Raw genomic sequence first — 27,062 nt, 5'->3', positions numbered from 1 at the left:
AAATGAAGGCTCTTGGCTTTTCCTGCTTGTTACAGCAGGTGGTCTCGAAAAGGTTTCACATTCCTGGTGGTCTCAGATTGGGGCTGTAAAGTCAGACTCCTGGTCTCATTATAGGGCTTTTTTTGCCTAACATAGGGCTTGGCCTGAATCCCACTACTCACTAAACAGAGTGTGACCCCGCTGGGCAAATTTCAGTAGCAATCATCCAATTTAATGGCTATGGGCTGTGTTGCTTGACCTTAATATTGCCTAATCCAGGGATTTTCAAGGGCTGGGAGCAAGTTTATACAGAATTTGAAATCAATAAACAAAGGAGACTGCTGTTAATTAGTGTTAAAAAGAAGAGAGAAAGATAAGGATTCAAACCTCCACCCAGCCAGGCATTTTGTTTATCAAATCCTCATAGTGCCAGTCTGAGCCTAACTGGGAACAGACCACTGGCCCAGTAAAGGTACACAGGGCAGCTCCAGTCTGCAAAAGCAACTTGGGGTGGGTGCAAAGCACACCTTTGCAAAAGGATTTGGGAATATCAGTTCGGGACTGCTCGGAGACAGACCTTTAAAACAAACCCAGTGCCAACACAAGCTTTTGCAGGAGGAGAGCAGCCTGTGCTGCTCGGATGAGAGGAGGACACCGAGTCCCAGTGCTTGTCACGGCTGCACAGGGCTTGGGAGGATGAAATGACACAGTGCCCTCAATTCCCAGAGCCGGAGGCGGGCCGGGCAGCCGGCGTGACGGAGAGGCTCTGGCAGCACTGCAGCCAAGGCTGTCACACAGTGCCCTGGGGCCGGTGGCACTGGGGGAAACAGATGTTCTCCTTGTGCCCAGATGTTGTTCCCGCTGTCAGTGGCATGCCCTGAGTGCATGCAGGGCTTGCAGAGTCGGGGCTTCTCCTCCACAGCCCCTGGGCACTGCTGGAACCAGCCTGCAGCTGCGGGGAGGCAAGAGAATGGAACAGAGCCCCGCTAACCCCCTCCAAACTGAGCATGGCTCTGCCACTTCTGTCTGAATTTAAAACCACTTCCAAGCAGTCTTTTGTGGCTGTATTCCAAAGGATTTCTGCAGGTGCCATTGCCCATCTCCTTGGGGCTGCAGGTGGCACAGCTGATGTGGCATTTCTGTGGGGATGCCTCCCCCCAGATGGGTGTGTGGGGTTTCATCAGTGGCATCTGCAAAGGTGTGAGAGAGCTTAGTCTCTCACAAGGATGTTGGTAGGTTGTTACTTGATTGTCTCACTAGACAATACTGGTTCAGTGCAGGACAAACACATTCAGGGTACCCAAAGTGTCCTGCTGCCTGCTGGCCTTGAGCACAGCTGCACAGAGTGTTTGCCACATGTTTTGTGTTCCTTGATGGCTACACATTTCACCAGAGAAAATCCCAAGCCATGCTGGGAACAACAGGTGGAAGTCATGACCAGCTTCATGATTCAAATAGGACTTTGTCCAACACTTTCTGTGATGCTGTAGATTTGCTGTAGTTACTGCAAGAGTAACATAAACCTTAAGAGACCACATGTCCTCTCCAGACTGTTACTTTTACAGCTTCAGTGCAATCCTCACATTTCCCTGTACTTCAGAATAGCTTCACCATGGTGCAAACAAAGCAATTTTATTCCTGTTGGTATGCATTGTTTTGCTTCTGACTGTCAGTGTTAGCCAGGGAGCGAGACCCCACGGGCACTCACAAGGGACAAGTTCACCTTCCTCTCCGGTACCATTTCACCTTTTGGCTGATCAATACCCTCCACTTCCAAAGGTTCCCAGCACAGAAAGTCACTGAGAGACTTTTCCACTGTGAACAGCTGGCAGTACACATGGCCAAGTGCTGCCAGACTGGGAAATGGTGTCAGGTCCCCCAGGGCTTGGGGGTGATGCTCAGTGGCTGGGTTAAATGATGGCTCACTGGGGTGGAAAATGGAGCAGATTTGTTTCTCAGTGACCTCAATCAAGTTATTTCTGTACCTTGTGCCTCTGTTCTCCTATTTGAAAAAATAGGGTGATTATCAGGATATCCTTTGTAAATCATCCTGAACTATAGGGATGAAAAGGCTTGGTAAGAGATACTGGGGTTATTACACTCCGCATCCTCTCTTGTCAGTCCGTTCTCAACTTTCCCCTTCCTCCCAGTGCCTCCCAGCACCGCAGGCTTCACCCCCATCAGAAGACATTATTCACAGCAGCTCAAGTGCTTGGGTGTCGACATGAAGGGAGGCCACAGCAGCACTGTGGGGGGTGACTGTCCTACCCCTCTCTGGTGGCTCACATCCCCCAAGGCTGGCACCAGCCCCGTGTGTCCCTGTACCGCCAGCAGTGCTGGGCTGCCGCTGGGGCCAGCCCTCTCCACTGCCTGCTCCAGCACTTTAGACACAAAATCCCATGAAATAGTGATTTCTTGGGGTCAGAGGAGTCTCCTCTGTCAGGGGAACACTGCAAAGCACCCCAAAATACCACAAGAATTGACTTACCACCGAGTCGAGGAACCTAATGCAGCACTCGAGCTCGGGCCGAGTTTCACAGAACTGCCGAAAGAGAAGCCTTCCGATGGGCTGCTTTTCACATATGCTGCAGTAATCTCTCTCTGGAGACAATAAAGAGAAGAAGAGAAGCATGAAAATGAGAAGAGGTCTGCCTTCTGGGTTGCTCATGAGTTTAAAGCATTGCAAGTGAGTGCAGGACTACAACCCCAGAACAAAACAAACTCCTTCTCCCTGCCACCACGTTTCAGGTATCCAAATACAAATACAATTAATGGCTTTAAGACTCAATTAAGAGAGGCTGAACTTTGTAGGGCTGCTGTTGGTAAAGGTCAAGCAAAAGCCACTCAGCTATTATGAAAAAATAACTTCATATTTTTCTGTGGTGGAAATGTATGCAAAGGTACAGCTCAGGCTGGTGGCATTGGTGGGAATGTGGGGAGCAAATTACAAGTCCTTGAAATATGAGTCATGCATTAAAGGGTAGAAAAAGCTGGAATTTGTGGAGACTTTCCTGGATGCTTCCTAGATATGCACTGAAGTGCCCCATATCTCTGGAAGTGCTTAGCCCGCTTTCTATTAAACAATTATAATAAACTATGCATTTTCAAAGGTTTCAAAATTTCTGCTATTTAATTGCTGAGCATTAAGGAATGGATGGAGCAGATGGCATCTGGTTCATTTCAGTTTCACACAGCAATCCTTACAGAACTGTATTTCCCCTCAAAAGCCATGTTTAAATGCCATTCCCCTGTGCTGGTGCATCCAGAACCATCACTCACAGCAAAGCAAAAGGTCCTTTGCCCACCACAAGGACTATCAGCAGGAGAATATGGATGAAGGGCAGGTGTCATTAACTGGCATTGCACCAGCACAAATGCCAAGGGCTTTGGATATTTTTCTGGTGAGAGCAGAAAATCCCTCAGCCTGCTTGGAGCAGCAATACTTGCTTGAGACACGTTATTCCTCTACAAGTACACACATGTCAAACAACATACTGTGTTTCCTTAGGCATTCTTCTCACCACCCTCCTCGCTGCCATATGGCACTTGCTGTTATTATGGAAACAACCAGCTTCTAAACACATAACACAGCACTGCAAACAGACATACGAAACCCACACAAGTTGCCAGTGCCTTGGTTACTTCTCTCTTGGGCCTGCAGTTGCTCCTGCAATGTCTTTGAGTCCCCCTTTGCTCTGGCCCTGTCACGTCCTTCAGCTCCTCCCACTCCATGGATGCAGGCACACGTCTGTGATGGAGCTCACCTTTGCCAGGAAGGCACCCAGCTCATCTCAGCTTGTGCCCTGGGGACCATGTTCTGCAAAACCTGGACTTCACAGAATCATCATAGAATCACAGGATGGTTTGGGTTGGAAGGGATCCTAAAGATCACCTAGTCACATACCCCCTGCCATGGGCAGAGGCACCGTCCACTATCCCAGGGTGCTCCAAGCCTCATCCAGCCTGGTCTTGAACACATTCAGGGATGAGGAATCCACAGCTTCTCTGGGAAACCTGTGCCAGGGCCTCACCAACCTGTGGGTACATTTGTCCTGAATAGAAAATGCTCTATGAGGTGTTGGACTGCTGCCCTGTAGCTGGGTGACATGGGTGACATGGGTGACAGTGGGCAGGAGCACCCAAGGCTGCCTTTTATAAGGGGAAGGAGGGAGCCTGCCCAGTGCTGCACCTGGCTCTACTGCAGGAACTGATTCCTGAAGCACTTCCAGGGTGGTCACTGGAGACACAGGTTGGAGATAGCTGAAATGTGCTTTTAATTCAGTGTGGTCCTGCTTGCGTCTGGTCTTCTGAAGCAGTTGGGAACAATGTACCAGCAGCATTTTTTGCTGGCATTGCCATTCCATTGTGGATCAGGGTACCACTCAATCTATCGAGAACACTGCAATGTTTTGATACTCTCTCACAAGTAAAACTGCATCAAAATCACTGTGTAAATCCTAACTTGACCTCCAGTCTAATTATCAGCAGCCTTCCCCCGGCACTGGTTTGTTTGCCTGAGCTGAAGCCTTCAGCACGGAACATCACGGCACTGATACGTGGTGGGAAAACCAGCAGGATCACTGGGACACGGAGCAGCCTTGGGGTGTCCCTGTGGGGGGTACCAGCTTGTGCTGCTTGACCAAGTGGCATTTTTAGGGAGTAATTGCTGAAGGGATGTGCAGACACGTACAGCACGAAGGGAAGTGATGGAGTCAGGAGAGTGGATCAAAACAGCCACTCACAACATCTCAGAGGCTGGCATGAAGCCAGAGGCTCAGCAGCTCAGGTGAGCTCTCCTGGGAGGTGTGAAGGTTTAACTACATCTACCTGATGCTGTTTTCTGCTGCCTTGACTAACTCACTCTTGTGAGGGTATGCATAAAATGTACACCCCAAATACCAGCAGCACACAGCCTGCCTGGTGGCAGGACTCAATCCCCAAAGAAGCCCAGACCCACAGCAAGCTTCCCCACACCAAACCAGCACTGCAAAAAATGAGACTGTCTGCATTCATAACAGAGTAAAACAGAATGGAACAAACACAACAATCAGCTGGTTTGGCCCATATTTTCTCTTGTACAGCACTATTTGATGCACAGTGACAATGCTGGCTGTATAAAATGCAGTTTGTTTATCAAAGTTGTTATGATGTGGTGACACCCAAGGTAGCAGAGGATGATCTTCTACTCAAAGGGCCAGTGATACCAGCTAAATTCGTGTGCGAATTGCACATCCATACCTGTACTTCATAGCACAGCAGGGAAAGAAAACAAGCAGCTAAACACCATGACATACGTGGATAAGCACAACATAAAAAAGAGATGAGCACAGGCTTCCTCCTGCTCTACAGAACTTGGCCAACACGTGAGAAGGGTGACCCATTTGTAAGGAGGAAAAAGGAAATACCACAAATGAAATACCACTCTGAAAACACAACAGGCAGAGCAGTGCCCTGGAGCCACCCACTCCTCTGTCATGTGCATTTAACTGCTGGATGTACCAACATGGACAATAAGTACATGATGAAAATGCTTTCGTTCCTTGTAGGTGACACAAACTATTTTCTTAGGCCCTGATCTCGCCGTTGGCCTCACTAAGTCAGCTAAAGGAGTCTGCACTCAACCAATTCCTGCGATGCATGGGCCCGGAATGGACTAAGAAAGAAAAACACGTCTCTCAGCTAAAGCTGAAAAAGGAGTGGATGGTTTTATTACAGCAAGGAAGGCAGAAGTGTTTTAACAGAGTGCTGCACCCCAGAGACGCGGCTGGAGCACCCCGAGCCGTGCTGAGGAGCTGCTGCAGGAGGGAAGGGATGGCGAGGCAGGCGGGGACTGCAGCCAGGGGCTCTCCTGGGCTGGGGCTGAGCCTTGTGTCGCTCTCGCTCTGCCTGCCAGTAAAAATATCCATCCAGTTTCAAAAGTTTAAAAAATAGAAGGAATGATTTCCTGAGGAAATGGAAATGTTAAACACTTGGAAGTGAAACCATATGCTTATGATGATGAAGTGTAACTAAAACAGCTCTAAGAGTGATATCTTTGGTAGTCAAACCCTCCTGCCTCAGCGCCATCCTGTTTAACACCTGCAAAGTCACCCAAAATGGGGGTGAAAAGCTGGGTGGGTCAAAGTCCTGGGAAAGCAAACACCTCTCACTGACGCCGAACTCTTTATTTAGAAAATATCTCTGGCAAACAATGCAAGTGAATTCTCCATCTTCCTAACAGAGCAACAACACAGATTAATATAGAAAAGGTATTATATAAAATGCCATAATTAACATTCGTAAGATAAATAAAGATAAATTATGTTTATTCATAATTTGACTGACTCATTTTTCCCTTTACTTCATAGCTTATGTATTGAAATACTAATTTCAAGAGCACCCAGCACAAGGAACACACCAAAATAGTTGCACCTGCACATGTAATGCTGTCACCATTCAAAGTCTATGGACAAATTTGTTCCCTAACAGATATTCTGGTAAGGTCCTGAAAAATATCTGAGCCCATGCCTACGAAAAAGAGTCCTATTAACAAAATTTCATACCAGTCAAAACATACCATCGATGAAGTGAAAAACTCAACACAAGGTAATAGAGTTGCTGATGTTGAAATCCCCAACTTTCAATTAAAAGGGGGGAAAATCTAATATTTTAATTAGATAAAAACCTCCCTGTACCTTGTGAAGATATTTGTCTTAATTTCTCACTTAAATACCTTGCATTTTTTTGGCTGGCTAAAATATCACCTTAGCCATGTTGGAGAGAAAATGAAGAGACCAGATCCCCCCTCCTCTGTCACATTTGCAATATGCCTGTGGGTTTTGATGGGTTAGTGCTGAAATACAAAACTGGGTGATAACCCTTGATATTCAGTGTAACATGCAGGTGTCTAAGTGAGACTGCTATAAAAGTTGCAGTTCTGCAACTTGTTCTGAAGAGCTGCAAATCCAACCCCTGCTATCAGCTGATGAGGCTTCTTCCTGTAGATGTCTGTGGGGAGGGATAAGCTCAGTTTAAATCTCACTTTTAAAGTCTACAAAAGCCAGGAACACCCTTTCAGCTTTTTGACCATTTATTGGTGTGGCCAAGGATTGTATTTATGTACTATCTATTAAAAGTACATAATACAGTGTTTTATTTTCCAGCATATGGAATCCCAAGAGCAGATTTTCCAAAGAAATGCATGGAGAATTGCCAAGAAGACATGCACCACACTGCTGCATGGGAACATTTGGACTTGACCTCTGAATCCCTGCTATCCTTGGCATTAAATCAGATGAAAACTGAGTAAGATCCAAATGCAAAGTAATTATGCTGCCTTAAAAAGCCCACACAAAACAACAATAACAACAGAACCCCACAAACAAACAAACCAACACCTGGAACCCCCGAAGAGGATGCAGGAAGACTTAATTGTTCATTTCCTGCTCATGCTCAATGATCCAAGATTAGAATTCACCTTCCCTTCCTTATTTTTTTCTCTAAGGTGACCCAAAAGCATTCAGATGTTCCAAGTCTATCACTTGTCTGCTGCTCTCTTCCTCTCACGTGCTTTGTTCCAGAACAACAAAAAGCACCCCAAATTAATGGAAGAAAGCATTTGAATGCCTCAGTCCCTACACTCCAGCTGGGCAATAGGAGCAGCATTGGAGCCCATGGGAGTAGCAGTCAGCTCCTAAGACTGTTGGCACACCAAAAGTAAAACTTTGTTTTTCCAAAGGGCTGGGGCCTGTCAAAGTGATGCCCAACATCCCTGAGATCGATGGAAATTTCAGCTAGAGAGGTCCCAAAATTGCACACCTCCCTCCTCAATCAAACTTAGAGAGATGTTGCTAAAAGAAATCCTACTCAGGGCAGCTCAAATCTAAAACCACTTCTGTTTTTTTCACCCGTCTTTGCTTTCTTCATGTAAGTTTCCTTACAGAGACACACAATGAAAAGGAGGACAAAGGCAGGAACTAAGAGCAAGATTAAAAAATATGCAGCACAACTGAACTAAAGAGACTTTCACAGCCCGTCATACACTGTGCACTTGCAGCAATTTCCTCCTTTTTGTCAAAAAAAAGACCAAAGCCTTTAAGGTCTACAGAATTATTTTGTGTCCATTCAGAGTACTAATGGAAAACAAATTGCATCTTTAAGCACTGAATAACCCCATTTAGAGCTATATTAATATAAATACATTTTTCATTTAAAACCAGCAAGTCTAACACTGGTGCTTATAAAGATGTCTTATAATTTACTGCTGCTCTTCTCCAGCCAAAAGTGGAATTACCACTGTCTATGTATAAACTTAATAAACAGCACACACTAAACTGCCTAGTCTTTCAGGCTGATGAAAGTTGCTTCTTATCAAAGGACCCTTTGTGGATGCTTTAAAAGGATTTAAATTGCTTTGATTGCATTATTAACAGTGTCTGTGTTGCTCTTGTATTTCAGAATAATCTGGAAAGCTGGAACATTAGCTCTCGCATTCTACAAAAGACAGTTTTCCATCTCTAATAAAAATGCTTCAATACAAAAGATAATCCTTCTGTTCAAAAGCAAAACCCCAAGATGGGCCATGTTAACACATCTGAAGACCCTCTTATCACCTTCTTATTCTTACTCTTATTTTTCAATGGTCTTTAGTCCTGGAGATGTCATGGCCAGTCAGGACTTTGTGAACTTTGCTGGGAACCCAGGTACTTGCAGTGCAAAACGTATCAGGTTTCTCTTTTTGAAAAGCTGAAAATAGGGGACCATCTCATATGAAGAAACAGGGATATTGCTGTTTAAATTGCAGAGCCTGACCAAAAAACTACAGTAATGTAGACAGGGATCTCCATGGTGCCTATTCGGGAATGTTGCAGGAATGGGAGGAAGCAAGAGCAGAGAAGTTCCTTGTCTTTCTTGTCTGTTATTTTCTGGGGTTTGGGGTTTGTTTGGTTGGGGGGTTTTTTGGTTGTTTGGGGGGTGAGGGGGGCTGTTTTACAATGGAAACCTGTGATTAAGATGCTGAGGACTCTCCATTCACCCTGTCTCCAGCAATGCATTTAAAAAGTGAGGCAAGCCAGATGGTTAGAGAGCACAAGACAGGAATAAAAATGTCACATTTCAGTTCATTCAAAAATTCCTATAAACTGTGGCAGTAAGTCATGTTATAAAAGCCTAACACAAGCATCCAGGCTCCCGTGGGAATTCAGTTACCAGCACAACTAATATTCTGTGCCCTGCAGACCTCAGTGGCATGCTGTATTTATAAAACAGGGCTACTGGCACTGCCTCCCTCCGAGCAGCGTGGCCAGAAGAAGTCCATTAAAGTGTGGGAGCCCCGAGTGCTGCTGATGGCCCTGTGGCTCCTGGCTATTTTTTTGCTTGCAACGCAAACTCCCGGAGCGGAAATTTAGTCCAGGAGAGCACAGCAGAGTCTTTTTATACATTAACCACTATACTGCTCCAGAACTTCACCTGGCACTTCACAGAGATTAAAAACGACGACGCAGCCTCTGTCTTGGAGAGTGTTTATCTTGGCAGGTCTGGAGCTGTGCAGGTGCTGGACAGGAATTCTGAAGCCAAGGGCCGTGATGAAGTTCTCTTGCTGGTGGCAAAAGCACACTCTCTCTAACCATAAATATTTCATCTGCTTTCTTTATTTTTTAATAAAATATGGAAATATGTACCACTTATGACGAGATAATGGCTTGATAGATTCCTTATTCTAAACAGCAGCTCATCCCAGTCTGCAGTTCAAACCAGTCCTTCATTGCTGAGGAAAGCTCTAGACCTAACATATGAAATACTGGGGGAGAACACATGTTTTGGCCTTGGTTTAGTTTTTTTTCCATTTGAATTTAGGATTTTCTACAAAAGACTTGGAGACCCTCATCTATGCTGTTACAGCAAGCGTTGTTCTGGCACTGACTATCTAAGTTTAATTAATTAAAAATAGGAATGCAATCAAGCTTACTTGAGACAATGGAATTACCCCAAACTGCTGTTAAGTCCTGCCAACTTAATTTTCTTAGCTTTTCAGCTGTCTTTTTTAAAACAAACAAAATTTAATCTCCTGATCATCGAACATCTAATGTAAGTATTCAGATGCAGACAGTGTTTGCTTTGTATAACTTCCCTTATTTCCACTCTTTTCATGGTATTAGGCTACAGGGATAAACTCCACACATCACAGAAGCATTACACTGGAGATGGAAACAGTCCAGTTGGACCGATATGGAAAATATGCTTGGAGAATACTGGAACAAACTCACAGTTAAATACCCTTCAGTGATACATATGGATCTTCTCATTTGTTTTTTGAAGGCAGCTGTATTGAAGCTTTTGCTCATGGAATTCTATTTGAAAGTCAAATCCTACAAGCAGTTGCATAAACATGTTTGCACGAGTACTTGAACCAGAACGCGTTTGTGACTTTGTTGATTTTGGACAAAGATTTTGACAGGAGGGATAACAACCCACCCACCCTTTTTGTAGCAGCAGCAGGAGGAGGATCAAACAAGATCCTGTGAGCTCAATATAATCACTGCACAGGAAAACATAAGTGGGGTCCAGAGCCTGGGGAGGGACCCTCAGCTCTCACAGGGGAGACATTTGGTCATCCAGCTTTGTGCCAGGACCACAGTCAGATGGCAAGGAGAAAATGCTCTGCCCTGAGACCAGGCTGTTTGCCAGTGGAAGACAAAATCTCATCCTGACAAAATCTCATCCTAACAAAATCTGAGCTACTCTGCTGAGTTATTCCAGTCCTCCCCCAACACTTCTGGTATCTTCTAAAAGTTACTCGCTCAGGCAACTGCATCCCTTCCATATGGGTCACTGACCAAGCCCCGTGTCCAAAAGCAGAAACCGCGGGGTCAAGGTTCAGCTGAAGATGGAGCTTGCCATTAAGAGGCTTGAACCTCTCAGTCAGAGAAGCAAAAATACTGCTGTATGAAATATGGGGCGTGGGGAAAGACAACAAATAATTGCTGCCAGTAATGAAGACATTCATTAAACCTGCTGAAATCACAGAATCACAGAATATTCTGAGTTGGAAGGAACCCAACCACTGAGTCCAGCTCTCAAGTGAATGGACCATATGGGGATTGAACCCCCAGCCTTGGTGTTATCAGCACCATGCGCTGACCAACTCAGACAGAAAGATTCCCATCAATTCCAGTGGCTCTTTGATCAAGCCCACCTTAGTTTTCCCACCTCTGTCAAGCACAGTTTACACAAATAAACCACTCACTCTGTCTCTCAGTTCCACAGTCAACACCAGCACGACAGCAGAAGTGCGTGCACCAGGACTAATCGCCAGGAAATCTGGATTGCGAATGTGCAGTGGGAATATTTTAAAGGTTTTTTTTTTTTTAAACTTAAATTATTAGGTACCATGTTCTTAAACACATCCTTTCTTTTACATTTGGCTGCCAGTTAAAATAACAGTGCATAGAAAGGGAACAAAAAGCAAAAAAAAGCAGGGAGACATTCTGACTGGCTGACTGACAGATGGGCAGGTGTGCTACACTTCTAGTCAAAAAACTACCATTACTAGTAGTAAGCTGCTTTCCATTCCCATAAATTACACTTGAAAAGCACATGGCCCTGGATCAATGCCTTTGGTGAGGTTTCCCAAGCACAGTGTTTGAACAGTTGCCTCTGTGGCCAGTCACAAAGGTATTCAGGGCATGGTGGGCTTCCAAACTACTTCATACTGATCACAAAAGATGCCCCACCACCATTTCCCACACTTTCATGTGGTACTTGTGCAGCCCCAGGGGAAGGGCTGCCCACACCATAACCCTGACCACCACCCTGGCTAGAAAAGGAGTTTGCCTTTATCTTCTTAAATGACTTTCAACAATGTCTCTGTGGCCAGGCCAGAGGACTGGAAAAAAAATCCCTCAAAGAAATATGAAAACTCACCTCAGAAACGCCCTGGGAAATTCGGGGAACAAACACTTAGTTGTTCTCATTTTGTTCTGCCTCAGATGGGAATGACAGAACTGGATGATTTGTTCTCAAAGACCGTAGCTACTGAGATTTTTTTTTATTTGGGACTTTTACGTCCAGTCTGAAAGTTTTTAACTGAAATACCAAACTTATTTTATGTCTAGCGCTGTTATTTAGACTCCTGCCTGGTGACATTCTGGGTAACACATGCTGAAAGAAAATTTCAGTAGAAGTTGCAATTTGAATGTTTAATGTTATGAAATCTACAGAACTGTTGCTGTTGTACATAGCACAAAATAAACATCTCGATTCCAGGAAACTAATGGAGACATCTTGTGAATCACTTTCTTAAGACGAAAAGACTTCTGCAAAACTACTCTTTGATTTCTAAACCAGCCCAGGTAGACAGCAAAGCAGCTTTCCTTTTTCAAGACTAAACTTCTACCAGGTCAGTAAGCAGCAGAGTGCACAGAGCCACCAGCACAGTCCCTCTGCGAGCGCATATTTAGGCAGCACACGTTACTGACAGGCACATAATAAAGCCATTCACAGGGATTACTTACTCTGCATGCTGTTCAATAGTCACTGCAAGTCCTAAGCATCCCAGCCATTTTATTAGTGAATCCTTTAACAGAATAGCAGATGCTATTACTTGTTATTACTTCATTGCTAAATTTTCTTAGGTATTTTTCTTTCTCCTGATGTTTTGAAACCCCAAGCTTCAAGTACAACAAAACTCCACACTGGTGAAACTCCACTTATTTTAGATGTGTTTGTCAATCCCAGCCTTTAACAAAAATTGCACAATAAGCTCTACCACCAACATAAGCAATCAGAGACAATAATACACTGAAAAACATAATCAATCCTCAACAACTTTAAGGGGTACCACTGACCTGTGACAACACGGCTAAATTACCACTTAACTGGATCTTTTGCTCAACTACAAGTGGCTTATTTGTAATAATACAGACACTGACTTTGCCTTGGTTTATACTGACAGGCTGATTTGACTGCCTGCTGAGTGACAGCCCCCTCTGAGTGGGCGTGAAGGAGCTGATCTGCTGAGTAAAATTGATATGTGGAGTGGCAAAGAGATTTTAAAGTCATTTAGAAACTCCAAATGCACTGAAAGTAACTTGTGCAAGAGGGGGATTGTCAGGAGCAAGTATTTTTTTCTCCTTTTTGACAGAAGTCTGCAGTACCAAGGATCCCTTCATACAAAATTACTGGGATGGATGCAGAGGGTGTGGCAGCTTGTGTCCAGACACAAAAAATCATGAACAGTCTTACTTAAGTCTACAAAAACAACAACAACAAAGGGGCAATTTTAGAGAGAACTTCCACTTCATTCCTATGAAAACTGGGTTGTCATAGGGAAAATATGTGAAAACTTTCGCAGTTTAAAAAGTTATTCTAGTGTTTGAATTTTTTCAGTTTATCTCTTTTCTTTTCCTGCTCATTTCTTGGTTTATATTCACACTGTGATACAAAAAACATCTTACCCTTATGAAGTGTTTTTCCCCTATTTTGTTTCCTAAATTTCAACATACAGCCACAAATATCCAGCAACACAAAATAATGGTGTTCAGATCTGCAGAACAAGAAGCCCAGACTATCAGCTCCAAAGTTGCTGAAATAATTTCAGTGAACAGAAGGCAAAATTAACAGGAACTTGAAGTAGGGTTGCCTGTCTCATAAGCAGTGATAGGGCATTTAGATACTGAAAACATATTTAGACATTTTAGTTCTCCCTTGGAAGAGGATTCTTCTACATGTTGGATCTGAAGAAATAAATGAGTAACTGAGATCCTAATGCTTGCCTGAAGCCCTCTCCAGCACCCTTCCAGCCAGGTGCTGACCCACTAAGACATTTCTTTGCTCAAATGTATCGCCTGGATACACTGAAATCTAATCCGGTTATCGCATAAACTTTAATACCAGACTGACACACGGCAACGAGTAACTCTGGTGTGGTAAAGCAGCCTCACAATTACATGAGAAACCATTCCCAAGTTATTCTGTCAAGAACATACGAGGAGGTGAGGTGGATGAGGCCAGAAATAAGAACAGTGCAACAGCTCACGCTGCCTTTTCTCGGTTGGGTGACACCACCTTCCCTCTGTGTGAAGCACCCGCTCTGAGGCCATAAATGTGAAGGGATGCTCAGACATGGGGAAAAGGATCACTTATGGGGCAGCCACTTAGATTTGGGTTGCCCCTTCAATTCTTACAAGCAGAGTAGCCTCTTATGCTTGTACTTTCATGCTGAGCTCCAGAATGGGTAGGGCAGATGCTGTATATGGCTTTTTGGGGCACAGATATTTGGAGCAAGCTGTGGCTTCACCAGCAATATTCTGTGTCCATGTGCATGGATAGACAGCTCCTGTCACCTCATCAGTCAGTGCAACAGTTGCTGGGAGTTCTCAAAATACAGAATTCAGGATTGCTGTGTCTAATTATCACTTTAGAGATGGGTAGCTTCTCCTGTGAGAGTGAGCTATGGGAACACTAAGCACAGCGCACAAGGCTGGAAGAGAACCATCAGCTAAGGGTTAACAGCTCCATTCCCACGACTGAGGCATACTGTCTTCTGGGTCCTCAGCCCAGGAACTCTACAGAAGACAGGGATTTCCTCTTCAGCAGACACATAAAATGGACTTCTCTGAAAGGAAAAGGGGGAAAGGGATGGAAACGAAGAGCCACATGGCTGATCTGAAAGGAAAGCATGCTTGCAACGACACTCAAACATTAGAGACATTGTTTGAGTGCCGTTCATCCTTGCAAAAATATTATCCTCGTCTCGATGCCAAGGTCGGTGAAAGTATGGGCTACTTGCCATGGAAGTGCTGGGTATTTAGGCTGGACCTGTCATGGGGCTTATTTACTCTCTGCACCCAACGTTTCAGACACACTCAAGTGTAGTGTTCATGCCTTGGCAGGAACTTCTCATTCATGCATTTTCTCCTGATCCCCTTTGAGGAGTCTTCCTCCTCCGACATTGCAGTGGTTGAAATTTCATTGCTTGCTGAGAAAACCAACACTGATTAATTTCATCCTACTTGCATGGAAGAGGTAAAGTATGCAGGTCTCCAGCCAGGGACAAGGAAATCCCTGCTGCTTACATGCCACATTGAATAAGCAGCCCATGGTTGAGGCCATTGGACTTCAACAGTCTTCATTCCACCCGCAGGAAAGAAGCAATTATCCGTAGCAGCATGGGGAGCAAACAGGAAGTAATGCAACACATTCACTTTTGATTACTGAATATTTTTTTTTTTAAGACATAATATTCCACAAGGAAGAATTCAGCTGCAGTGTTACGTCGACGCACCCCGAATTATTAAAGGAACGTGATTGAGGTTGCAAAGCTAAGCCTCAAAACCCAGGAAAAACCTAAATTAAAGTTGTTGGTGCAGCCTGAATGCCACTGCTCACTGTGTGTGCATTCTGGTACAGTCTTTAATTACATCACTGCAAACTCCTTTTCCCACAGAGCCTTTGCCTCATTCAGCGCACAGGACGGACAGTGCTTAATAATGAGCAGCTATTCAGTGTTTGGTCCTCTCCTCTGGTTCAGTGTGTGGCCCTGGACTGTATTTACTGCACACCAGTCAGGCCTGCTCTGAAGACACAGTGATTCATTTCCCCATGGACCTTTCTGTGACATTCTCCAATGCAGCCTTTGAATACCTCAAGTGTATTCATGGATCCATTTGCACCCCACCTCTGGGGGACAGAGAGCCCAATTTTGCAGATGGGGAACTAAAACATATGAAGATTAAGGTAAAACGTACCCACTGACTGGTGCTACTTGATTTTCTGTGTATTTAACTTTATATGCTGTTCTCTGTGTCCAAAGCCAATCTTCCATTTGCTTCAGTTGGACACGTTGGTAATCGAGACTCAAAAATCTTAAGGCAACTACTCAGAAAATGGAAAAAGCACAATTAGAGGCCAACTGTGAAAAACTAATTTTAAGTGACTTGCCTGTCATCACAGAAGATCTATCCCTGTCCAGTTCCTTAGTATGCTATTCAATTGCTTTGGCTCCGAGACCATTTCCTTTGATGCTGCAAATCCCCATTTAAATTTATCACACACCTTTTTACCTCATGCAATAAATGAGTCAGCCATTCTAGGCTCCTTTATTAGAAAACCCAGTTCCACCCCCAGACTAACTCAGGCTATTGAACTGACTGCATTAGGGCTCCTGGGGAAGACAATTAATTATTTGACATATACTGAAAGATGAATTTAAGCTGCATAGGCAGCCTTAATTCAAAATCTATTTTAGGTGCTCATTGTTTTAACACATATTTTTGCATGCTTAATTTCCTAAGCTTTTAAGGAACTGAAAAACTGAAGAAAAAAAACAAACTCCTGTGGACCAATGGAGAAAGTCTTCTTTGGAAGAGCTTACACAAAAGGCTGGGAACTTTCGATTTGGCAACTTGAAGAATGTTCTTTCAACACAGCTTTTCTTGAGCTCTTTCCTACGCCTTCTTTGAAACAGAAACTCCATCACGCTGCCACTCATAGTGATACCCATACCAGCAGCACTGACACAGGGGTGTCAGTGTCTCTGCTGGTGCTGTAGGGAGCTGGGAAAGAAGCTGGAAATTGTGTTAGCTGATCATCCTCGGTTCTACGGACTCTGTGGACTGTGATTCCCCTATTTTTTCTTTCACCTTCTCTTCCCAACTTTTGCCATCTTCTCCAGCAGTACTGCTCCTCCACTCTACTTCCTCCAAGATGAGCAAGTTTTCTCCACTTCTACAGTCAATTTCAATCTCTCTAGGCTGTGGGTCCCAAATCCATCTGATCCCAGCACTTGTGTCCCATGCTTACAGTGTGCAGCAGTAGAAGTGGGATATGGATTTACTGCACACTGGCAACTCTGCAACAGCTCTCCAAGTGGACACCCTTTGGGAGACACCTGCAAGACTCTGAGTCTCAGTTTGAAGTGGCTGCTTTCTTCCACTGGACAGAAAATCATGGAGAGATCCTCAAGATGGGGTCCTTCCCTGGAATGTACCCTAAATGGCCTCTTCCATTTTTGACTGAGAGGATGAACAGGCAGATGAGTTGCAGCAAAATACTGTTAAACTTTCTCAACTCCCTCAGCAATGTGCAATGAAACTAACATCCTCTGAAACTGCAACAGATCTCAAACTTAGCCTGGATATTTAAGGAATAGCTACTTCTCTGTCTTTCTGATCAATCTTGGCTTCCACCTTCAGACAGTTAGTGTTAATAAAAAAAAATTAAAAAAAAAAAAAAAGAAGAAAAATTGTAGGACAGAAAACATCCATCATGGAAAATTTCAGTCTACATAACTCTGGCAAGATCTTAATCTTATAATGTGCAATATTGGACAAATTCAATAATGGATGGTGCTACCCAGCCCACCAGTAACAGCATCCTTTACTCAGAAGGTTTGGCTCTGGGAGAACTGTTGTTATTATTTATCATGTGTTACAGGGCCAGTTCCATCCTGCCTGCTGGTGTTTGGGGACCTTGACTCGGGAACCTCACTGGATGCTGACTGGAAAACTCTCAGAGGATGCTATCTTTGAGGGTCATATGGGAACCAAAACACAAGCAGCTTCTTTTTCCAGAGTTTCGGCCTAAATAGATAAACATAAAACAGCAGAAGATGAGGAAAAATAAGAGTGACTGCATAAGACTCATGCAATGTTTTGTATAATTTTATGATTTGTAATAACTAATTAAGCATCTCTATCAGCTTATCAAGGATTAGTATTACCTTACTTTCCTTGAATTCCAGTCAGTTCTTACATTATACATATTCCACATGAGTGCTCTCTTCTTCCAATACTTCTGGCACAAATCTGAGCCTCCCTGGTAAGGACTCATAAGGTTATGAATGTCTGGACAGCCTGAGTAATGAAAGGCCATTTGGGGCCGAACCATTGACCACAGCTTTAACTTGCCAGGAAGCATAAGACATAAAATGTAAATTAGGTACTAATAACCCATTTTTCTTCTAAATCTTTGGTACAGATGCGCAGCATGAAGTACAGATTATGTTTTGAGAGAGATTTTGGAATAATTTGCAGTTAAAAATATTGCATGGGACCTTGTGTTGTGGCCTCAGAAGAGACTGAATTGTGAGTTGTTACTGCTGCCCTCGAACCCACTTCAGTCAATGGAAAGTTTCATTGGCACCTGGATTTGTTGCTTTGGGTAGCTGCCTAGCTACCAGCAAAACCCATCACATAATACTGTCATCAGGGAAAGAGGAATGTGCAGTCCAGCAAGCAAGACATGCATGGAAAAGTACATTTCTCCCAGCATGTTTTGCAATCTCCATGCTATTCCCTCCCCATCTTCCTTTCCACTGATCTCATCTGTGGAGATGAAGTCAGGAAGAAAACCTAGGAAGTAGCACTTGCAGGGCAAGATCATTTTACTGTCTGGGCATGACCAGCATCATCCCTAACACAGCTTTGACCCTCTGGATGGGGCCAACCCCATGTGAAAAAACAGATGTACAGCTGCAGTGTTCCTCAGTCAAGGGATCTGAAGGCAGCTTGAGGTTGGTTGGGCATGTTTAGTTCCCATGTGAATTTGCCATTAGAGCTGTGGTCTTGGATTCTGCCAGCAACGGTGTGCATGAAACTGTTGGGAAATGGAGCTACACGTTATGCAAGTCACAGCACAACATTTCTGTCGTGCTGCTTTCAGAACATTTACAAAGACATGTCCTTCATGTGTGAATTCCAGCCTCCAGCTGCTTCATGGAAGAAGGCTGGAGCCACCATCCCCCCCTCAGAAACTATTGTTCTTGCCCTGTTCATTGCAACCCAGCTATGAGGAAATGACCAGCTTTTCTCTTTTTTATCTCGGCTCAGGAGTATCTAAAAATATAACCTGTGGAACTCGCTTCTTGAATTCATTATGCTTCAGGTAAAAAGAAAATAAATGTACTTGGCCTTAATGAGATCTGCAACTGATTCTCCATCTCATGGCACAAATCCTTTTTAGGCAAAACCTGGATTCTTGCTATGTTTCAACAGGTCAGTACACCTGACATGGCTGAGTCAAACCACTGCTCTGCAGCTCAACAATTTCTACCATTCTTTGCACCTAGAAAATAAGATAATTAAATCAATACTTAAAAAAAATAAATAAATACCTGGGTTTTGGCATGCAAAGAGGGGAAACCTGTGGCTATGCCTCTGATACAAGACTTAAAGATAAGACAGGAGCAGATCTCTACTGTATCTCTGCAGAACTGCCTTGCTGGAATAGATACCTTCTCCCAAAGAAGCAATGCATGGGAAAGCAAAGTCATATCTCCTCATTCACTCTTAATAATTTGCAGCATTATTACTAATAAAGATTATTTTACTGTGCTAATGGGTAATCATGGCACAGGACCAAGAATATATGGAGTGAAGCATGGTGCTAGGCACTGAATAAACACAGAAAAACAGGGCAGTCCTACCCTGATGAGTGGAAAGGTTTAGAGAATGTGAATAAATACTCATTGCTTTTGGATGCCTGTCAAAGACACCTTCCAAGTCTTCTCAGGTTCGACCACTACTACTGATGTAGCAAAAGAGAACCATGACTTAAACAGGGAAAGCAGGAGACTCCTAAAAACACATGTTCTGGCAAAACAGAAACAGACTAAACAAGCCTCTTGAAGAAATATGCATTTGAGAAACTACCCTGATTTAAAAGATCTGGCTTTTTATCCTTCCCCCACTGAGTGGACCTGTGGTACAGCAGCACACTGGAGATATATCATGTGATAACTCAGGGACACTAACGCTGTAGGAAGAGCAATGATAGTGCAAGAGCAAGAAAATAAACCTTGAGATTACAAAGTAAAAAACAAGAAAAAGAATCCACAAGGTCCGGTCTAGTGCACACTATCATTATTGATGTGAATCATGACTTTGTGATTCTCAGAGGAGGGTTGATGGGCCTCTCCATAAATCAGGTCTTAAGGGTATATACATTACTAGCAAAGGACAAGCACCACAGTTTGCTTTCACTTAATGATCCAGCAATGGCATTTAATTGAGCAGAATATAAACACCCAGGCTGGAATTTGGCCAGGACACTACATTTAACATCCTACTCTAAATAAGAAATGCCATATAGGCTGCTGTTTCCAAGCAGAGCAGAGACAAGCTAAAGTAAAAGATCTCTTCTGATAATCCCTCTCACAACAAACTTCACAGACCAGAATTTACAGTCCTGGGCAACATCAAGAGTTGAGTCGACCCTGGCTGCAACTGCCAAATGTGGTGGAGCACTTGGAGAACATTTGCTGTGGACGAGAGCAAGTGCCTTTTGTCTTGGAGTGTCCCAGCTAAGTCCCCTGGGGGAAAAACCAACCAACCATCTGCATGAGGTCTCTCTTCCACCCTGTGCTGTTGGCCAGATTCCCTTGAGTGATCATCATGCTCTCAAATGAACTCACTCATAAATGTTACGACAGTCTCCCCATTTTTTGGATGTTGGGCTTTAAGTGAAAGGAAATCAGGGTGTTTGGAAAGTATTCACCTTATCCTCAGCCAAGGACCAGGAGAATTTTCTTTCTTCATTTTTTAGGAGTGGCCAAACCACTTTTGAATCACACAGTCAACATGGTGAGCATGGCTGACTTGCCTTACTTTCCCCAGAATCAATCCACACTGTTCAATGACAACAGCTTGTGCAAATACTGGCAGGAAGTCAGCAAAAATGTGACAGAAGGAAGATGTAAATTTTCTAGCACAATTAAGAAAACTGGTTTTGGTTACTCTCGTCAGTTGAGACTGATTAGATCAGTAAGAGTGGCCAGACCTGGCTCTAGTGTGGAATAATTTGCTTGAGTCTCTCACAAATGATATTTCCACTAAACAGACCCAAGACAACGCTCCCTTTGCCTTAGGTGTCTGTGTTGGTCAGTCTGATTTCATCCATCCTGTCACCTGGTGCTGGCCTTGGCACAGCCTCACTGAAAAGTACTGTAGTACATTACTCAGATAATTCCCCTCTTCACCCATCATTGTGAAAAGTTTTACAAATGTTGCAAAATACTCCAGGAATTCACACGAAGTCCCTTGATTTCAGTGGGAACTGCTGTACTGGGGACTTCTCCAAATCAGATAATTCATATAATTGAAATGGTCTGCTTCTTTTTTTTTCCCAATTCAGCATTCTTGTGAGACAACATTTTAATTTGTTATCTTCCTAAGTTTTTTATCAGATTTTCCTGTATTCTTCACTCCAACCTTCCCATAATTCTCTGATTAAATAACTGAAAACACCTGGAACAGACCATGTCTTTCAGCATGTACTCAGAGGAGCCCAATGACTTTGAAAAGCTCAGTAAGCAAGGCCAGAGCTTTAAAATTTCCATGTAGGCATTCACATTTCAGTTGGAATATATTTGGGTTTGTAAAAAAAAAAAAAAAAAAAATAGGGAAGGTATGAAATCACTGATTAACAAACTGTTACTGCCCACAGTTAGGGCAGAGACCACCTTTTACTTGTGTCTGGGATCAGATCATATCTCACAGCTCTACATCAGTCCAGCTATATGGCATTGACTTCATTTCTGGATCCCACAAGTCTCACTGTCCATGAGTAGTTGGCAGCTGAGTCCTGGGTAAGAGCAGAGGTTTCAAAGAGCTACAGTAGGTCATTAATAATAAGAATAAATGCTTGAGACAATGCCTTAAAACAACCTTTCTCTAAAATTAATAGGGGCATAAATTTCGCTTGCCGCAAATTAGAGACTAGGAGGTCCAAGCACGATCCATTTTCTAAGCATTCTATTTTAAAGTAGCATAGTTCAACACCATGAAATGACAGTGCATGCACACTTCGAAATAACAAATGCCTGCCAGGCTACGCCAGCTGCAACGGGCACCAGCATGAAACACCCTGGCACGTTCCTCTGCAGGTTGGGGGAAGCCTTCCAGAAACATCAGCTGCTCCTGCTACTTCTTCACAAGCCCATGCTGCCCCTCTTTTCAGGCTGCTCCCATGCCCACTGCATTAACCACATGCAACGACACTTGGAAATCACAGGCTGCTGGGCAAGGGCCCTGGGCAAAGAGCTTTTGGGAACTCAGTCAAGAGATCATGAGAACTTCCACCAGTCCAAAACCAGAACATCTGTTGTGGTGCTGGTTTTGCATTTGATCTTGCCTTTTGATGATGGGTTTTTATGGTGGCGTTAATGTTCTCCTACTCATTCCATGCTTCCTGGGAGATTAGTTTTTATATTCACTTTCCCTTGCCTTGAATTAGAGCAGATCTTTTACCATGGCCATGTTCTCAGACTCTTTAACCCCAATCTGTTTGATTCCAGGGCTGAATACGACCCAGAGTCCACATTCCTTGTGCTGACTGATAACTTCTTCCAGGCCACAGATAACTATTTGCCCACAGCAGTTCTCTCAGATAGGTCAGCTATATTTATTACAGGACACTGACCACATGGCCTTCCCCTTCTCCAGCAACAGAAGCTGCAGAGCAATGCCAAGCTCCGATTCTCTGACCCCAGGGACTTACTTCCATGGGAGATCTGCACCATTCCTAGCTTTATTTCACATGCAGAGCTCTGACAGGACATCACATCTGGATAGCACTGGATACAGTCTAGGGCACCTGAGTGACAGGCCAATCCAACAGCATTCAGAGAGATAACTGGAGCTTTTAAGCCTGAGGTGGGGAATAAAACTGATTTACTTAAACACCCTGAAAAAGTCAGCATTTATGAGAAGCCAGATTGAAGGAGGCTGTTCTGTCACTCAGGTTCAGGGCTGGGTTGGATTTGCCAAGTGCTTTTCTACTTATGGCTGATGAGAAAACTGTGGGCTTGACATTTGACTATGGGCCTCTCTGCAGTGACTCCTGCCTCTGCCAGCTTCCGGCGTGCCGTCTCCCCTTTGGATGCGTGAGAGCAGCAGGATGCTTTGCAATGGATTTTTCCTGCCAGGTGCCCTGCTCGGCTGTGGACTGCACAGGGTTCCCATGGCTGTCATTAGCTGGGAGCTGAGCTCCAGCTCAAGTGGAAAACACCACACCATAACAGCCTAAATATCAGACATCTGCTGTCCCCGTGCCCCGGGCCATGCCACTGCAGTCGCTTGGAGAGCTTGGGATCAGCTTGGCAGTGTGGGCTGGAGCTCTGCAAACACTCCTGGTGCAAGGGCTGCCTCCTCTGGAATGCACTGCCCCACTTCAGCTCTAACAGCCTGGACTTCATAACCCTCCCCCAGGTCATCCTGTAGGGTCCATCTGCTTTCCCAGGCTCTGAAGCGGGAGGAGAAATTTGGGGAATTGTAAGGCTGCTGTAGAAAAGGCTTAGTTGTAATGCAGCAGGAAGAGCTTGTGCCTAGACACATCGGCTCAGTGGGTAGAAATTGCAGTGATAGTGAGTAAATCTGACCAGAAAGCAGAATGGGGAACTGTTACTGAGCTGAAGAAGCAAACACTTATTGACTTACTGGGACAGAAAATAAAGGATTTTTACAACCTGATAAGTAAAACTGTTCTGATTAAGGCTTAAAGTCTATAAATGGAAGAAAACTAGCAAGAAACATAAAACTTACGGTGCTAAGAAGAGGGAGGGATGGGGAAGTCTGTTATGGGATTGTTCCAAGAGCCTACTTAAAATATTCAATGCTGATCCCTCCGCCTTCTAGCTCCTTAAAAGAAATCACCTCTTACATCATGCCATTCAAAATGAATTATGCTTTCAATTTTCCTTGTTTCCTGCTATATTCATATTAAACCATTACATTGTATGCATGAAAGAATCCAGCAAAAGCAACTCATCTTGCTGCATGCTAGGAATGGTTTTCTTCAGATGGCTTTAATGCTGAAGACAAAGGTCAGCAATTTACCCCAAACAAAGCACTGGAATTTAATCTTTCCTCTGCTTGGGAGCAGCATGATTCCACAGCCTTCACGGTGTTCTTCAAATACATTCCTACTGGAAAGCAGGGCTTTAAAAAACCTTTTATAAAGCTGGGGTTTTTTTCCCTGAGAGACTTGAAGCCATGAATACTGTATTAGGGAGCTGCCAAATTATCTGCAGAGGACCTCTACCACTTTACCTCTTCCAGAGATTCTTGTTTAATTAACGCATTCCACAAGCTGTAGGACTCCTCTCAGCTGAAGATTTCTTCTGATCCATGCTGGAGGATGAGGGCATGGACAGTTCACATCAAATCCTGCAGCCCCCTGACCAGCTTTGCCTTGCATGCCAACTGCACAGCCTGGAAAGGCATCCCAGAGCAATGCATGAAACCAGCAAACTGCACTCTGGAACTGGGAAGGAAGGGGAAGACAGCTGGAAATGTGCATTATTTAAAATGCTGTAGGATGAGAAACAGATGCTGGGATGGCATTTGTGGAGTTGAAAGTCACCCAGCTCATGCTGCCAGTTGGCAAGCCAGCCTGGTATCAAACCCACAGCTATGCAGAACCCACCACCACAACTGGCACCCAGGCTGGCAGAGCTGGCCAAGGGCGAGCAATCCTGGTCACTGGAATATTCCCTCTCTTGCCATTGTACCTCCACCCTGCACCAGAGCACAGAGAGGGAAGTCAGACTGCACCTGCCTGGGAGGTACACACAACATCTCCCTTTCAAGGGCTATCTATGCATTACCTGTCACCAGGACTTAAATTTGCTTAAATGAAGGGTAAAAAAGGCAGGAAGAAAAGCAAAGGGGTGTGTTTGCTGTCTAATTTGTCTTGATGACCCACATCTCACAGGCAGAGCCTCCAGCTGAACTTCCAGTGCCTTCTCTCTCTGAGGCCATCAAAGGAAAGGCTTTCTGATCCCTTCCCAATGCATGCTGTAAGTGGGTGAGTTGGCAGCAAGATGAGATTCCCTTCCTTATTGCTGCCTACCAAAAAGGGAAACCCTGGAAAACTGCCAGATCTGAGGACTTGTTAGGGAAATACGAGTTTGTTGATGGGAGGCAAAAAACAGATGAGGCAGAATTCCACATAATTCTGCCAGCTAAAGCATTGTTTTGACTTGCCTCAGTAGAAGGAAGCTATCAGCTAATTTACACGAAGCATAAAGGCTTTTGGGGAAATGTGATTTAGCATCATCAGCCTCCAGCAATGAGTGAGACAGAAGGCTAAAATCATGGAATCATAGAATAGTTTGGGTTGGAAGGGATCTTTAAAGGTCATCTAGTCCAACCCCCTGCAGTGAACACTGGGGTTTAGGAAAAAACTATAATCTGTCCTTGGGGATGCAGAAGGACAAGTTTTCTCATAGGATACGAACAAAGAGAAAGTAAAGGAATATCCTACCTATGCTATGAGTCACAGTGAGCACTAATAGAGCACTCCATAGATTTCAGAGTCTATAGGTGCTTTACCAGGAATTGGTTGTGGGTGATGGTTACTTTCCACGTACTTCAAGGGTGCTATTGAGAGAAAATCCTACCCCTTTTTTTGAACGGGGATGGCAGGTCTCCATCAGAGCTCCTTTAGGATTTGGAACAGAGGCCAGTGAGTGCCAGAAAACTTGCGAAAACCACATGGCTACAGGGTGGATCCATGTCTTCCCTGTCTCTGTGCTGGCCCTGTTGTAATCCCAGTCTGTGCTAGTGCACAGAGCCCTTTGCAGAGCACAGTGGGAGTAACCACAACCTTGTGTGACCTTTGCGTTGGCAGCTCCTCTGCCAAGTTTGAAACTTTGCATTGCCTCCTTTCACTCCTTAAGATCTCACCTAAACAAGCTGATTTTTAACTCACAAGAAAGGCCCCCGGCCCCTGAGGAGACTTTGAAGTAGATTCTAAAAAATACGTGAGTCCCAGTCATAGGACTTGGGGCTGACCATGGCAAAGAACAGGGAGAAAAGGCTGTAATTCTCCCTCGCAGCTCTGACCACTGATTCATAGTCACACTGGCATAGACAATACTGACATAGACAGTATTTTTAGAAGTTGGTTGGGCTTTTTTTTTCCACAAAAGATAATGAGGTTATGGCGCCCCATGGACACCCACAGTCTCCTCGGCAGGGATGAAAGCAGCCTTAGAAGGAAAGAGTTTCTACCTTAGAGGAAGAAAGTCTCCATGGAGCTAAGGACAATCATGAGGTCCACTCCCAGCACTGGGGCTGCTTAACAGCTGCTCTTTTCATACTGGCTCTTCTCCTCCCACAAGCAGAACAAGACTTGGGAATACTCCCACTAATGATACAAAGGGGATGTATCTTTCTTTACCTACAGCTTTTCCCCCCAGCTCCCCCACTCGCCTGTCCTCCATTCCCCATCCTCCTCAGGCACAGACTTGGGCACACAGAGGCCTCCAGGAGCCAACAGTGCTGTTGTTCCCACCCCAAGGACAGGTTTGTTCCCTCCCATGAGGGGCCCAGCCTGTCACCAGCACAGAGGTCTTTCCCAAAGACTTCTCACCTAGTTACTCATGGTCAGGCTTAGCAGGTTCAGCTGAAGAGATCTGAAAAGGAAATCTGAAAAGGATCTTGCTTGAAGCGGCAGGGCTGCCAGTTGGCTTTGGCTGCTGGAGAGCTGATCAGCATAAACATGTCATACTTTGCTACATTAAATCAAATATTCCCTGGTATTCAGTAAGCTCCCCACCACACTTTTCTCTCCTTTGCATTATAGAGTCAGTATTGGACCTTTGAGGGGGTCCCTACTTCCCTTTTGGACCTCTCCTGAAGCTCAGTGTGCTGAAGTCACTGCTCATGAAACAAACTATACCCACTACAAATGGTCAAATGTGACGAACCTGGTGGTGCTCAAGTGCTGAACGTTGTTTGTTTGGACTGATCAGAATAGTTCTGAAGTGACTTACACCAAATTCTTCCTGTGCTTCATGTTTCTCCATAAGCCATGTTTACAAATGCCAAAAATATTTTGAACCAGGAGTTATGAAAGCCTGAAAGCACTTACTTATAGAGAGCTGTTTCAACATTGCAAATACTTGTATGTAGTTGAGCCAGGTCCTGTTGCTCATGAGAACAGCCTTCACCAATCTGTCAACACTGACCTAACTCGTCCAAGAGAGAGCTCAGAAAATCAGTGTGACGTGGAGAGACCTTCAAAGTGCCACTGTACAAACAGAAAGCTGGTGCAGGGCTGGAGGATGGTGAAATCTGGCAGGTACAAAGAAGTTTGTAACCATC

At 44.4% G+C, this 27,062-nt stretch overlaps 1 protein-coding gene across 1 annotated transcript in view; it reads right to left on the bottom strand.

The window, feature by feature from the left end:
- The window catches only part of GRK5 (G protein-coupled receptor kinase 5), a gene marked incomplete at its 5' end in the record, with an annotated part of 148,881 nt that overhangs the window by 50,436 nt on the left and 71,383 nt on the right, over positions 1-27,062 (bottom strand). Inside the window, one exon of the mRNA XM_082286520.1 lies at positions 2,468-2,580. Coding sequence (XP_082142646.1) covers positions 2,468-2,580 — 113 coding nt within the window. The remainder of the gene's footprint in view (positions 1-2,467; positions 2,581-27,062) is intronic.

Source organism: Coloeus monedula (genome assembly GCF_965178545.1).
Source record: "Coloeus monedula genome assembly, chromosome: 8".
NCBI classification, from domain to species: Eukaryota; Metazoa; Chordata; class Aves; order Passeriformes; family Corvidae; genus Coloeus; species Coloeus monedula.
The sequence above is the reverse complement of the archived record's forward strand: the minus strand, read 5'-3'. Positions and strand labels throughout refer to the sequence as shown.